A 16015-nucleotide genomic window follows, 5' to 3' on the forward strand; every position below is an offset into this window, starting at 1 on the left:
CAGATACGGGAAAAAATATTCACAGAATAATAATCTCAGGGAAAAACTTAACATGCTGCATCCGCCCAACCGCAAAATATATTGACCCCTTTACGTCATTGACTGTCCTTTTGACACGTTGATCGCCAATAGGATTTTCGTAATATGTGCAAAAAATGTTTTCGTGTATGTCCAACTCAACCACATTATTGTATAAAATGTTTCAATAAAATACACGGATTAAAATTTTTGTCCGCCTCCGTAGTGTAATGGTCAGCACGCTCGGCTACCGTTCTGGAGGTCCCGGGTTCGATTCCCAGGGGGGTCAAATAAATGTAAGTGATTTTTTCACTCTAATATTTATTCCATATCACCCTGGACTGGTACCTGAAGCGGAAGGCTGATCACCTTTCCTTCGATTTTCTTTCAATTCCCAGGGGGGTCAAATAAACATAAGTGATTTTTTTCACTCTAATATTTATTCCTTATCACCCTGGACTGGTACCTGAAGCGGAAGGCTGATCACCTTTCCTTCATGTGTTAACGATCAAGATAAAACTGCGTTTATATGATGCAGTGCCCTATGCACCATTGGGGTGCAGATACTGGTTTGAAAATGATGAATGAATGAATGAAAATTTTTGACCAATTTCATTTTCTACTTTAGCTTTCATTAGATCTGTTTTTTTTTTAACATACTAAGGGCGCTTGTCCACTACCCGGAATTTAAAAAAAAAAAAAAAAGCGACTATGACAGTTTAGCGTGGTTGAATTTACGCGCAACGTGTTCACACACCGATCAAGAACTCCGATCCGAAGAAAGATGGACAAAAGCACAAGCCAATCCAAGCCAATCATCGTTTTAAAACTCTAACTGACGGGCCGGGTGGGAAAATTCTGTGTAGTGGACAAACGCCCTAACAGTGTTAATTTTTACAAGTCAATGAAAGCATTTGAAATATAAACATCATGCATGTCGCTCACTCCTTTCAAGAACGTCATAAATCAAAAAACTCGATTTTTCAGGAGAACGTTTTTAAAGTTTAAAAATGTAATACAATGTATTAAAAATAAATATCAAGCCACTTACTGAACTTTTTACTGTGCAAACAGATCTTTTTAAGTAAAACCTGAAGGTTTTTTCTCCATTTAAAAAATATTTAGTTTATTTAAAAAAATAATTAAACAATACCTTTTCTTCAAAATGCAAAAACAACACTTTCTGCCCTGTGGCGGGTAAATATTACGTTAAAAATATGCCGCTTCTGCTGGGATATAGTTAATTTTCTGGGCATTCCGAAAACATGCCCAACTGAAAATTGACGAATTTTGATTTATGACGTTCTTGAAAGGAGTGAGCGATGTATTTTATTCTAACCTACCTATCATATTGAAAACGAAGTATGACAGATGTTTGTATGGTGAAATAAGGAAAGAATGCAAGGTTGAGAAAAGCATTATCCATCAAATTAAGAAAGGGGTTTTATGGTCGGGTTGTGGTCCCGTGGTTAGTGTCGCGGACTCTTAAGTAAGAGTTTCTCGGTTCGAACCCCTGCAGCGCAATTTGATACCTATTTCTAAAAATGAGCCGCTTAGGCTCACAGAAATAGTATGAAATGGAAATGTTTGCGTAAATAATAAAAACACCAACGTTTCTCTTTTATTCATAAAAAAAATGTGTTTTGGACATGTGGAGTAAAAGAATGCAGTAAAAGTAATGTAGTTGAAATGAGAAGCAGAGGAAGCCCGAGGAAAATTTGGCATGATCAAGTATTTAAAATACTTGGTGGTCAGATCACAGAAAAACAACACAAACAGACACGGAACAGTTATATAGTTACAAACACGAAACACAATATGCGATACTATAAATGCCCAGACTTCCATATTCTTCTTCATCTATGTTGAGATCTTTTTTCATCTCACCAATAGATGTCTCTAGTGAAATTCTAGTTATTCAAGCACTATGTTTCGAAATTGAACCATACATTTGGAAGTTCCAAGAATTTAAATGTTGTAAAAATTCTAATTCTTACAATGCGAGTGTTTTTGCCTAGAATTTTCACTCATGAATTACATGAAATTAAAGTAACTTTAAACATAAAGAGTAAATCCACTCACGAGTAGGCATAGGCTAAAACACTTAAAGTTGAAGTCTGAGTAAGGTCAAAGTAAGCGGTGTTGTATAAGCCGTCGCTAGATTTCAGAGTCACTTGGACGTTAGGTAATTAAAAAAAAAATTGAATGTTGTAAAGTTGGATGGTTGGATGGTTAGTTGTCTGACCTCGGGGGTGCGGGGGGCTCTCCTGCTCGGCCTCGGGCCGCACGGGCTCCAGCAGCGCGTCCAGCCAGCCCGCCAGGTCCTCCTCCTCCTCGGCCACCACGCACAGGCACTCCTCGCGCATGTACAGCGCGATCACGTACTTCTGCCGCGTGTCCAGGCGCCGCGTGATGTTGAAGCAGCTCTTGAGCGGGATCACCTTCTTGGGCTGCGCGTGCGCGCGCCACTTCTTCTCCGAGTCGTAGTACTCCAGCCGCGCCGAGCTCTCCGGCGTGTCGGCGCGCAGCACGAAGTACTTCTTCTTCATGCTCTTCAGCTTCTTCAGGTACCCCCGCCGCACCACCCCCTCCGCGGCCGACATCCCTCCGGCTGCCCGGCTCGCCGCTCACTGCTCCGCGCTCGTACGTCTCTTCATACGTAACGAGCGACCGAAACAAGCGCATTCCAGGTCAATGGAAGCCAGGAAACACTCATCGCACTCGACGCGCGAGCTCTCACTCTCTCCTCTCTCCTCTCACTCTGTCACGCGAGCGGCGCGCGCGAGCGGGAGCGAGACGGCGACACTCGCGGACGGCCAGACGGACGTACTAACGTACGTGCAAAACATTGCTACATGAGAGTCACGCTTTACTATTTTTCCCAATTCCGAAAAATAAATAAACCCGCAACGCGCTAAAAACCTGACAAATCCGCAAAACCAAACCGCGGCACGACCAATTTACGATTAAATCGTAATACGCACTCGCAATAACAATATTGCGTGTCGGATTAACGATCAGCACGAGTCCATAATATTAGACGTATTAGCGAAACAACAATTTATTACGACTGAAAACGCCGCGACACATTCACCGAGTCCGGTTGAATTATCTCGCTAAATGTTATTGAGAAGCGTACAATCATCGAGCATTATCGACAGTCTCGATATACCGAAATAACGCAGACACGCACTGAGATACGTCTTACGAAAACAGTGACAGATAAAAAAATGTGCTCATACTTTGAACCACCGTCGCGTCAAAAACACTTTAGTCACTGTCCCGCACATAAATATACCGTCCACTTTCCATATGTCAACAAATATTTAATTGCTGAAAATGTAAATACATACAACGCCGTCGTACTTTTTTTCTCAATAAAAATGTCTGTTTTTACGCCGCCCGAATAGCCACTCCATAGACGAAATCAAACAACAGATGAGGAATTATCGTTTGGTCTTCTGTACAAAAACAAATATCAATAAAAAGTAAAAGTAGGAACTCATCCATACGATGGACTTATTTTCTAATATTTTTCTTGGATGTTCAACAGTGGCGGATTTAGCATTCGACAGACCCCAGGCGCAATTCAATTTTGAAGCAACCCCTCTAAAAAAAAATGTTTCTTCAAATATGTGAAAGATTACGCGAAAGAGGAGGAAAATGTAAAAGAGCTTTCATTATTATTTTTTATAGGTGCGGTGGTATTTGATTAAATTTTAAGTTAACATAAAAACTAAACTCAAATTTTCCCCAATCTTTGTTTTATTTAGGAATTAAAAAGTACAGTTACATCGAGTTACACACGTACTGTTCCATTAATTATAATATTCCACATTTGCAAACATACCTGGAAGAGTCGGAGGAAGGAAATGGAAAAAGGGAAAGATCAAAGCTCAAGTCCAATACAAATTATATGAAACGCAATATCGATGTCGAAATATCCGATCGAAACAATTTTAAAAAGTATGTATTTAAAAAAAGAAAAGAATCACCTCAATGCAGTAACTATTTTTTAAAACTATTATTACTTAGCGTAATCATTTTTTCATCGTATATATAATAACAAATTACAATAATGTGCCCTCACTGAGTTTTCTATGCCGAGGGCACATTTTACAATCCTAAAGTTATATTTACACGCCGCTTCTCCGCAGGGGTAGGCAGAGAGAATAGAACGCCTCACCACTATCTTTGCAAACATTCTTCGCCTCTTCCACGTTCGTGCATCTCCTCATACATACCCGACGATTATAACGACTCCTAACCTGACCGCTTTCAAGTATTTGGCATACCTGATTGTTGCCAAGTTTTTCTCGATCTTTCTCTGCTGCTTTTTCCAATTACAATAATTTGTTTTACCGTTCTTTCCTCACTGATTTGTTCTACGTGTCCAAACCATCTCAGCAAACCTTTCTTAATTTTATCGAAAATGCTTATCTCAGCTTTGTATTCCTTCCTTATTTCAGTATTCAAACATCTATCATACTTATTTCACTATTCGAACATCTACTTTTCCTGTGGTATATGCATCATAAACTAAAATTTAAGGCATAAATATTGTTACAATTCTAAATATCCAAAGATAGACTCTTGTCAAAGCAGTAAGAGAATCCTTCTTCAGAAAACCTCTTCAAAGGCCGAACAGATCAATATCCAAAGACGGGCGCTGTGGCGTAATTGGTTAGATGCTCGACTGCGAAACTGGCATTGAGAGCTTGATTCCTGCCAATTTTAAAACAAGTTCAAGGAAAATTTGTTTTTTATTACTCTGGGCTTTTGTGATTATTATATTTTTTCAAATTTACCTTCCTTATCCTTACTATCCTATTTGCAGACAAGCCTCGAAAATAGAGGCTTATAAAATAGAGATAAATCGCTCGTTCCTTTCAAGAACGTCATAAATCAAAAATTGTCAATTTTCAGTTGTGCATGTTTTCGGAATGCTCAGAAAATTTACTATATTTTAGCAAAAGCGGCATATTTTTAACTTAATATTTACCCACTACATGGCAGAAAGTGTTGTTTTTGCATTTTGAAGAAAATGTATCGTTTAATTATTTTTTTAAATTTACTAAATATTTTTCAAATAGAGAAAAAACGTTCAGGTTTTACCTAAAAAGATATGTTGCATAGTAAAAAGTTCAGTAAGTGGCTTCATACTTATTTTTAATACATTGTGTTATATTTTTAAACTTTAAAAACGTTGTCCTGAAAAATCTAGTTTTTTTATTTATGACGTTCTTGAAAGGAGTGAGCGATATATTTACAAGAATGCCAATTATAATTTTTTTTTATATTTATTTTTTTAATTAAAGGAATAACCCGCAAAGCTTTTATTTAAGATGCTTGTCTGCAGGTAGGATAGCAAGGATAGGGAAAGTAAATGTGAAAAATACATTACAAACACCCAGACCAATTGAAAATAATTCTTTCTCGAGTTCATTTTGCAATTGGCGGGAATCGAACCTGCGACGCCAGTTTCGCAGTCCAGCGTCTACCCAACTACGCCACGGCGCCTGTCTAATATACAAGAATATACACAACCTTAAGTTCGGAAAGAGATAACTTCTTATTTATTTTTTAAAACAAATTTTAATTGGTATAAATGCTTTACTTTTATAAAATTAACATGTACAATATATGTGTATAGTGTGTTGGCACACTAAATTTCAAAATCTTCAAATAACTCGTCCGTATTGATTCCTTCTAGAAGTGTGAGGGCCAGTTGGTCATCTGAGGTTTCGTGAAGATTATTCGTTTGAAGAACAGGATTAACTTTTCCTAAAAAACGAGAACATCTATAATATAACATATTCCGTGCTGAGAACACACCTAGCGTGTTCATTTATGCCATCCACCTTGTGCTAAGGACAGGCAGCATGTTCATGCATGAATTTTGTATTTCAACAAAAAAAAATTGTTTTCGTTACTTTGTTTTAAAATAACTATAAAATTTATAGTGATTTTAAAACAAAGTTACATTTTAAGTATGAATTTTTGTTTTTTTTTATATCCAAGTTTAAAACGACCTTTTTTTGTCTGCCTCCGTGGTGTAATGGTTAGCATATTTAGCTACCGTGCTGGAGGTCCCGGGTTCGATTCAAAACTTTATTTTTGTATAAATTTCAGACCGTAACAATTTCATTTTAGTCACGAAGTAGTGTTATTTAAAGTGGTATTACACAAATCGAATGACGAATGATGAGCAAAATGTTATATTACCATAGAACAAAGTTAACAATGCTTTTAATACACAAAATATAATTAATTTCTATGAAAATTTTGCTATTCAAAATGCTGGTTATATACTATATGATGTATTATGGAAGTTATTACCTGGATTATGTTGATATTGAATTGAAGTATTTCTCAAGATGGTAACACTGCCCATTCCAATTTGAATTTTCTCTAATGAAAAGTTTTTAAGTGCAGTGTCGCCAGGACGCTGCAAAGTATTCCCAGTTTTATTATAATTATTGTCATCGTCGCTGAACACACTAAGGATATTGTTATTTGTGATGATTAAATTGATCTTCTTCAAGGCACTTCCGATTGTTAATACGGTTGCGTTTTTTAAAAGTATCACTGAGTAATGTGGTGCGAGATATGGACCGAGAAGTTCCCAAGCATCTCGGTGTAAGGTGCATTGAATTTCAGCTGAAAAGACAAAATAAAATGATATTTATTTATTGATTTGCCGTTTAATTTTTAGAACTCCATTTTAATTTATGTATTAATTTTTAAATGAAACACAGATTTTGTTGAGTCTACTAAGTTGTATTTTATTAACAAAAACACATAATCTAAATAGACTATTATTGTACATCATCTCTCTCATTTTGTCAAAAAATAATATGAAAAATAACTCCTATAATTGGAGATAATCCAGATTTGTGAACAAGTATTTGGACACACTCAAAATGTTGTAAATAAATTAACTGGTCAAATTATAAGCTAAAATAATAAAAATGAAAATTATATTTTCTGGCGTTTCTCATGTATGTGATTATAATCCAGGATTCGGATCTCACATACTAATATAAGAGTTTCTGCTTAGTAAAAAGCTTCTTTACATCTCACCAATAGATGTCTCTAGTGAAGTTCTAAGTTACAAGGATTCTAAATTGGTTCATATATATAGAACTTCCAAGAATTTGAGTAGTGTAGTTGTCAATAATGGGTAGAATTTAATGTTAGACGTGTGTAAAGTGATTAATTAAACCAGCCTATGACGGTCGTTAGCCCTGTAAATGCCCAGATTTCCATATTCTTCTTCATCTTTAATGAGATGTCAAAAAATAATACTTTCTCTTTAACGGGCTTTTTCGTTATCCGGTCAAGGCCGGTTAAGAGAGTCTACTGTAAACACATTTTTTTAAATTACAGAATTAATACCTGTTGTGTCTTGCAGCACAATAAGAGGATCCTGGAAGGTGCGATCAATACTCTGCACCACTCCGGCCAACAACGGGACCTTTCTCCCTTCGAGGCGATGCGCCAACGCTTGGACCTTGAGATGAGCTATTGTGTATTGTGCCAAGTACTGTGCGTGCATCTTGTTTGCCTTAATGTCATCCTGCATCGCCAACCAAGGAAGCTCTTCAAATATAGTAGATGGCAATTGATTTTGAGAGGAGATGTAATTCTAAAAAAAATTAAATAATTTCAGCAAGATAATACAGTAAAACCTCGATATGACGGACTGATGGGGGGAGGGGGTGTCCGTTAATTTCAAAAGTCTGTTATATCAAAATAGATCCACAATAAATCACTAAACTTTTTTTTTAAATATGAACACTGTATTTAGATATAAATAAACAATACAAAACACAAACAAAATTATAAAATGGAATATCGCAAAGTTATTGCTTCAAATATAAATTATATTTTATTTATTACTCCCCTAATTTACTATCGCTTTGGCTAGGTGCAGTCTACGAACAGGACGGCATTATGTCTCAAATTCTAGTGCTAGACATATGACGTAATTATCATGGCCGCTCAAAATTGTTTGCATGCGGCGACACTCATATTTAAGTATTATTTTTCAGGGATATTAAAACATACTATAACAGTCATACCTGAGAAGACTGTACAACATTTCCTAGATTCTCGGCCACTCTCTCATCCGGTAACAAACCGGCAGGACCCGGAAACTTTCTTTTTCTTCTTATTCTGTTCGTAGTTTCTATTGTCACCTCAGGACGTTCGTTAAAATTATTTACATGTTTTAAAATATTAGGTATTGGTGAACTTTTATTGTGATTGCCATTTAGTTTATCAATCAAAATATTAGCTTTTCTTTCAATGTCCGCTGTTTTCGATTTGTCAGCTCCCGAACATACTATATCTCTTTCAATGGTTTCAAAATTTTCATCTGTTAAAATCTAGAAACAAACATTTAAATATTTAATCAAACGTAAGGAGATTCAGAAATATTTTTATTGAAATAGAATATTATTTAAAAATCAACTTACATCATCGAAGTCATCTGATTGAAACATTTTAAATTTTAAACTAACAAGTGATTTGATTCATCCGGATCTCATAAAGTTATAAGTGTAAAATAATCAGAGGTGAATATTGTATTCAGAACTTTTGAAATCATGACATTAGATTCGGTGTTTGGACAAATTCGACCGATTGTTGACATCCGTGGAAGCAGACACAATTCCATAGATTTTAATTAACAAATTAGCCTATTCACACACGTCAATTATCATAGCGGAAAAATAAATATGCGCGGGTGTATGGTATTTTTTATATGGTAAAGCTTAAGTACCTACTTTTCTCTTAATGTGAGGAAATCAAATCATCTTATATCTTATCCAAATATTGTATTTAAAACTTAATGGTTAATGGGTTTAAACATTAGTGGGCTCACGAGTTTAAAGCAATATTTTCTAAACAATTAAAAACACTCATTTGTTTTGATTTTTTCATTCATCACTCCCAAGGTTTAAAGTTATTTAAAGTCCTCCAAGAAGTTTCACCAACTATTTTGAATGTTTTAGACTGTATCATTTTATTTTGATTACCACCGGTGAATAAATTAATGGGCTGGCAGAGTAGGTGTAACACTGGGGAGAGGAGCCGCCAAATATGACTAAGTTATTTTTTAAATGTTGAAATTTAGTATGTAATTGGAATCACATCTTTGAGAAAGAATATTATTGCATACCTAGACATATTTACTATTAAAATATTTACCTTAGTGTTTATTCTAAAATAAAATCAGCTACATTAGATTAATCCCTACCCAGCACATTATCTACTCTATTTACTGACTGTTGCATATAGTGTTTGTATTGTGTAACTTCCCTAAATAGAAGTTAATATAATATCAGCTTTATAGTACAACAATTGGATAGTGACTGCTATTATTCTCAATATGTAAACATTGTGAAGTTACATTATTTCTTACCTTTCTAATACTGTGCAAGATTTATAAAACATTTAAAAGTTTAAAAAACATACTAAGGACAGGTGTTTTTTATGCCTGCAGACCGCTGGTGATGGGATTTGATAGTTATGTAGATATAGTTAAGACATTAACAAACAGATTGGTACATAATCTTCATTTAAAAACATTTAATATGCTATCCTTCTTTTCTGACTTAGAAATGAGGCCGGCACAGAAGGTAAAAATACCCTTCCCGTCCTTAATCATCAATCGTTCCTTTCCCGTTCTTAGTGTGCTTATTACAATCCATGGAGGTTGAATCCAGTATTTGTTTGGCATTCAAATATTTAGGCATTCCTAAATTATTCAACTCCCACATTAAGAGAAGAAATGTTAGTATTTACAAAAAAAGTATACGCATTTATCTCCCCTTAATGTTGACGAGTAATGAATAAATGGTTTGAAGAGTAGGGAAGTCATATTTCTCTATTTTTAATGTAAATTTCATTATGTACTTAATCAACAAAATAAAAGGTTTTTTTGTTGTTGGATACACCTGCAAGTTTTTAAAAATTTATTTGAACTGAAATATATAATAAAACCACCGATTAAATAGTAACCAATTATTTTTATTATCACAGGTATTTTAAAAATATATTGTTTAATCAATATTAACAGTTTTTCTTTTCTTGGGAATATCCATTCAATCTGTCTTCTCAATGGTTTATAATGGTTTCTGACAGTGGAGGTCAGCAATGGTCAGTCAATCAGTACTTTGTGGCAGATCAAAGACAAACTGAGTTCTGTTACATAAGGACAGTTATGTACCAAGAGTCCATTTAAATTATTACAGTTGACGATGAGTGCACTGAAAATAAGAAAATATGGTTTAAATACTAATTTTAGAATTTGACTATGTATTGTTTTTCTAATTATCCATCTCATCCTGACGAGAAGCCCAATTATCTACAAACTTTTAGTTATTTTTTTTTAATTGAACGGAATTAATTTTTAGTTTAATAAGAAGTCTATCATATTTTATAATTAAGTAATATTATTTAATTTATATTATAATTGACAATAATAATATTAATAATATTAATAATTGACATTGGCAAAAGCAATATATTTTGTATGCGAGGCCATTATTTACAAAAAAAGTACACGCATTTATATATATATATATATATATATATATATATATTTTTTTTTTGAATATCCTCCACATAGAGGCTTACTGTTTTAAACCTAGCATTATCCAAAAATGACAATAGTTCGATTATTCACCCCTTTGTCAAAATGCTTGAATTTGTTTTTTTTAAGTATCTCAACTTGATATGAAACGTCTGAGAATCCCGTAACTGATGGCGTAACAATCGGCCATAATTCACGAATGTATCAAAAACCTTACCGGTATGCGGAAGGATCTAAAGGTGGAGACTGACCGGAGCATTTCGTCGTAACATAACGTCGTAACATCGCTCGCGGCGAGCATCACCAAGCATCCGAAACTATGGATAGAGCGCTCGGCTCAGTGTAATGACTGCCTGAATGCTCGCATTGTAACGTATAACGTTATGACGAAATGCTACGGTCAGTCTCCACCTTAAGATCATTTCATAAATACAGGTTTCAAGAATTAGTGCAATATGGATGTTCAATGATGGGCAGAATGGTGAACGTAGTGTATAAAGTGATCGCTTAAGCCAGCGTAGCTTAAGCTTAAGGTCGTAAGCCCCGGGATGATGCTCAGACTTCTATATAAATGTTTCATATCAAGTTAAGACACTTTAAAAAAATGGACATCTCATCTTTAGGGTGAATAATCCAGTGTCCGATATAATAAATTATATTAATATTTTAAAATTTGATGTTCAAAATTATAAATAAAAATAAGTTTACATTTGTACAATCCAGATATTGTCAATTATAAAAAGCATGTTTGGAATACATAGCAAAAACCAATTTTTAAAAATAAAAATACAAAATCATGTTTTTTTTCCTCTCACAGATAAAGAAGTTTATTGAAATGGGAATATGAAAGTCTGAGTATTTACAGGGCCTATGACATGTCCTTAGCTGGTTTAAATCATATATATACACTGTTTAACATTTATTATTTTATCCATGATTGGCAACCATAAACGAATTTCATAGGCGCCATACGTGGTTAAAATCAAAAAATAGTTGAGAACTTCATTTATGCATATTTAATTATTTAATTATGAAAACGCCTGATCATATCACATTTCAAATTATAATATGTGTCCTATCTGTGTTTTGGGGGTTCGGATTAACAAGACTTCTCTGTAGTGCCAATATAAAGGTTTTTAAAAAAAAAACATTTAAAAAAAAGTATAAATTTTATATACAGTGGAACCTCAGTTTGAGTAGATGAAAATGAAAATGCTAACAAAGTGTGTATTTTTTTCATCAATTGATTTATCAGTCATGTTGTGGTAATATTTATCAATCTTTAAACTGAACATTTACTTGGTAATTACCACCAATCACTACATTGCCACACATGTTTCAATGCAATCAACATCATTATTAACATTATATATGATATATTAAAATTACCTACATCACCTAATTAAATCATTAACCTCCCTTTTGAATCGACTATAAAATACACTACGGAGGCGGAGGCGGTGGTCATCACGCTCGGCTACCGTTCTGGAGGTCCTGGGTTCGATTCCTAGGGTTGGGTCAAATAAATATAAGTAATTTTTTCACTCTAATATTGATTCAATATTAACCTAGACTGGTAACTGAAGCGGAGGGCTGATCACCTTTCCTTCGTGTGTTATCGATCAAGATTACACTGCGTTTACATAATGCAGTTCCCTATGCACCATTGGGGTGCGGATAAGGGTTTGAAATGAAATGAATAAAATAAATGTTACAGGAATGGATTAAAATTAAGAATCGGAAACATACCTATTCAGGATACCAAATTCAAATACTGCATTAGTTTGGAGAATTTTGAAATAGCGAACATGCACGTATCACCCACTTGAGGAATTCCCGCCAAAGAAACTTTTTTCAAGAGTTTAAACTTTTTGAAGAATAACACTAGAGAAGGCACCGATAAAAGAGTACAGTATGACAAGTCCACTTCCTCCAGCAAATTCTGATGGAGGGTTAATGTCTCTAGAGCTCCAGTCGTCAGCCAAGAGCATCTTTCTAATTTCAAAACTTAAGAATCATCGGTTGCAAAGCCCTCGATGTCAAATTCATGCTGTGGCTCAAATTGACATGGACAATTTTTTCATTAATATCTAGCAGCGGGATTAACAGTTGGTCATTTATGAAACTACACTTAGCCAGATTTAAAACCCTTAAATTACAGCAAGAAAACATTACCTGGAAATACAAATAAACTTATTTTATATGCTTAAGAACTTGGAACAATTGAAAATTAAAATCTTAAATTACGCAATAAATAAGACTTAAAAAAAGACATGTTGATTTTTTTTTTTTAATTAAACACTTGTAATAAACCACTTAATGAGTTTTATTTACATCTATAAGTTTTCAAAACTAGTAGTGTATAATAAAAATAAAACTCAGTAAGTGGTTTATTGCAAGTGTTTATTTTTTTTAAAAAAAGAACACTGCAAATAACAGAGCACCATTGCACCCAATGCAAAAATTCACGTGTATGGAGCACCGTGAATTACGGCTTCATCCGCCATTGGGTGTAAAAAATAAAGTCTTCATATATATATGAAACAAAAAAATATATTTTAAATTACCTAACAATTAACTGCTTTAAAAGAATGCGTTAAATGATTTTTTGTATTTATTAAATATAACATTTTTCTCACCTTAAAAGAGTTAGTGGGGAACGTGTATCTATTAGTAATGGCGAGGGATTTCATGTTTTGAAAATAAAATTCTATTAACTCCAGACAACCTTTGGATACTCGTCTAAGTTTATAACATTCTTCTAGCGTCAACAACGGCAATATAACAGACACTAATATATCATTCCAATTCAGATCTAATAATGCCATATTTATTCACTTATCCATATTTACGCGCACTTTTAAACGATAAAATGATCTTCAGTTAATTTATATTACAAAATAACATGCAATTCCATTCACCGCCACCATGAAAACAATCTTACTTCCATTATTATTTATAATTAATTATTAATGACCGAAAACTAATTTGACAAGTGACATATTATTGACATGTAAACGGGTGATAAACATAGGTATAAAAAATAAACCAACATAAACAATAAAAATAAAACAACCTGTTTGTTTAGTTGCCGCAATTGTAACCAATTGTAACATTGCAAACTTCATGACCGTTCACATGCGCAGCGTTGTTTTAAAATCCCATAATGTGGCCTATTAACTAAATATCGGGAATTTCTTTATTAATTCTTGGCATCACTGTCAATATGGCCATCTCAATGCAGCCTTTTGTTAGTGTTTTGTGAATATGTTTTCATAGATAATTTCTCATTGTGGCCCATTCGGCAGTAATAATCAATTATTTTTATTCATCGCTTTACTACAAACGGTTTTTATTGTGTGACAATTCGTTAAGTGGCGACAGGTTTTCCCTGTTTGAAGTGGCACCTTGTAATCGGTATTACCGGGAAAAGTTGTGATCCGGGATACGTTATTCGAAACTACGATTTATTTTATTCCGCCTATATTTTTCGTGCGTAATTAATGTCGTTTCTTTTTGAGTTTTTTCGACGCTGACTCGGTGCAAAGTTTCGTATCCTTCGGATTTGTTATGGGCGCCAATACATTGTACAACGTAAAATATAGAATCCACAAGATGGCTGCCGACGGATGCTTACATGCCCGTTATGAAATTACAGTAAATTCGTCACACTGGTTCGCAATATAACACTGACCGGATAGTTTATTTAATTTTAATTTCTCGTAAAACTAGACTAAAAGCTCGAACGAGATAGAAAGATCGAGCACTTTTGTCAACAAACAAAATTATGTGCCGAAAGTGCGGTGGGGAAGTTTCATTATGACTTTTGACATTTGCGGTTCGAAGCACTTTCCCGTATGACTCGTTCGAGGTGTTAAAATGGGAGAACCGGCCACAGTCGGTCGCGAAGAGTGGACGAAATGGATTCTCGAGGCTATCAGGAAGATTCGCTCCCAGAAGCAGCGGCCGAGCGTGGAGAGGATATGTCACGCGATTCGGCAGCATCATAACTTCCACGAGGACGTCGTGTCGGAGAACCTGGACTACGCGGTGAAGGCGGGCGCCGTGCTCAAGGTGTACAACAAGGGGCAGAGCTCGTACAAGGACCCGGGCGGGCTGCAGAACAAGACGCTGCGCATCGCCAAGGGAGTGGACCTGTGCCGCATCTTCTCGCGGTCCGTGCGCGAGCTCGGCGAGCGGGACGGCTCCAACATCCGCGCCGTGGAGCGCTACCTGCACCAGTCCTACAACGTGCTGCTGGAGGAGGGCGCGGACCTGAAGCAGCTGCTGCGCGCGGCGTCCAAGCGCGCCATCGCGCGCGGCTTCGTGACGCAGCACGGGAAGGCCTTCAAGGCCACGGACCGCCCGCTCACCGGCATGTCGCCCGGCTCCGCCAGCAGCCGCTCCACCAAGGACAGGCGGCGCGCCACCAGCCACAGTCCGGAGCCCAAGGTACCTTTACCTACCTGCACTGCCTGACGTGTATCATTCATCACTATATCACTCATCACTACATCATCCAATCAGCGGTTTACTAACATTATCTTGTAAACACTGGTGGGTAGAGTGACAGTTCTCAGACCTTATTAGCTCAGCCTAAATTTATAACCTCTACAACTGCACACAGTTGATTAATCCCTATAGACAAAAGTGAATGCTTTTTATTATCTATTTATTCTTTTCTAATATCTAAAATATTTTATTTGGTTCTAGGAATTTATGAAATTTAAATTTAAGACAAATATTGCCTTTCCCTTTACTTCATTCCAAATGGTTAACATGTTGTATTTCAAAAAAATTATGTGTTATCTCAATAATGTATTGTTTAAAGTCGTATTATCGTTATGATAGTCGTATTATGCATAAAGCGTAAATATAGATAGGCAGTTTTTTTCAGACAACTTTAGATATTGTGTCTTTTCTTTCTTTTTTAAAACTAATATTGTAGATCAATATACCCAACAGAGAACGGAATTAAATCAATCTAATATTAATCATATTTAATTTCCTACTTTTGTCCGCCTCCGTAGTGTAATAGTCAGCATGCTCGGCTACCGTTCTGGAGGTCCCGGGTTCGATTCCCAAGGGGGGTTTAATAAATATAAGTGATTTTTTCACTCTAATATTTATTCAATATTACACTGGACTGGTACCTGAAGTGGAGGGCTGATCACCTTTCCTTCATGTGTAAACGATCAAGATAACACTGCGTTTATATGACGCAGTGCCCTATGCACCATTGGGGTACGGATGAGGGTTTTATTATTATTATTATTACTTTTAAATTAAATTAATACTTAGTTGACTTTTGGGTTATTATTCAAAAAGGAGGTAAAAAATCTCAATAGATTAAATTAAATCAATAACAACACTTAATGATAAAAAATTATCCAAAGA

At 35.3% G+C, this 16015-nt stretch overlaps 4 protein-coding genes across 10 annotated transcripts in view; 1 reads left to right on the top strand and 3 right to left on the bottom strand.

The window, feature by feature from the left end:
• Window positions 1–3447, bottom strand: part of chico (insulin receptor substrate 1 chico) — a 28948-nt gene extending 25501 nt beyond the window's left edge. For all 6 annotated transcript variants that reach the window (XM_088260385.1, XM_088260384.1, XM_088260380.1 and 3 more), the window contains exon 1: window positions 2264–3447. In XM_088260385.1, coding sequence (XP_088116511.1) covers window positions 2264–2621 — 358 coding nt within the window. In that variant the 5' untranslated portion in view covers window positions 2622–3447. The remainder of the gene's footprint in view (window positions 1–2263) is intronic.
• Window positions 3448–5305: 1858 nt separating this feature from the next.
• Window positions 5306–8676, bottom strand: LOC148309266 (uncharacterized). Its single transcript, XM_088260389.1, has 5 exons — window positions 8499–8676; window positions 8103–8408; window positions 7417–7666; window positions 6358–6678; window positions 5306–5802 (listed from the first exon to the last, which is right to left on the bottom strand). Exons 1-5 carry the CDS (start codon window positions 8523–8525, stop codon window positions 5684–5686), a joined length of 1023 nt encoding a protein of 340 aa, XP_088116515.1. The 5' UTR covers window positions 8526–8676; the 3' UTR covers window positions 5306–5683.
• A 1362-nt stretch (window positions 8677–10038) lies between these two features.
• Window positions 10039–13678, bottom strand: jet (F-box and leucine rich repeat protein jetlag). The gene is given in 4 exon segments (XM_088260388.1): window positions 10039–10292; window positions 12368–12628; window positions 12631–12793; window positions 13258–13678. Coding segments are annotated over 3 exon segments (609 nt in total). The 5' UTR covers window positions 13447–13678; the 3' UTR covers window positions 10039–10292; window positions 12368–12371.
• A 20-nt stretch (window positions 13679–13698) lies between these two features.
• LOC148309268 (uncharacterized) overlaps window positions 13699–16015 on the top strand; it is a 29690-nt gene continuing 27373 nt past the window's right edge. For both annotated transcript variants that reach the window (XM_088260386.1, XM_088260387.1), the window contains exon 1: window positions 13699–15070. In XM_088260386.1, the coding sequence (XP_088116512.1) occupies window positions 14498–15070 (573 nt within the window). In that variant the 5' untranslated portion in view covers window positions 13699–14497. The remainder of the gene's footprint in view (window positions 15071–16015) is intronic.

Source organism: Brachycentrus maculatus, unplaced genomic scaffold (genome assembly GCF_059751285.1).
Source record: "Brachycentrus maculatus isolate JH-2025_06_01 unplaced genomic scaffold, ASM5975128v1 h1tg000134l, whole genome shotgun sequence".
NCBI lineage: Eukaryota > Metazoa > Arthropoda > Insecta > Trichoptera > Brachycentridae > Brachycentrus > Brachycentrus maculatus.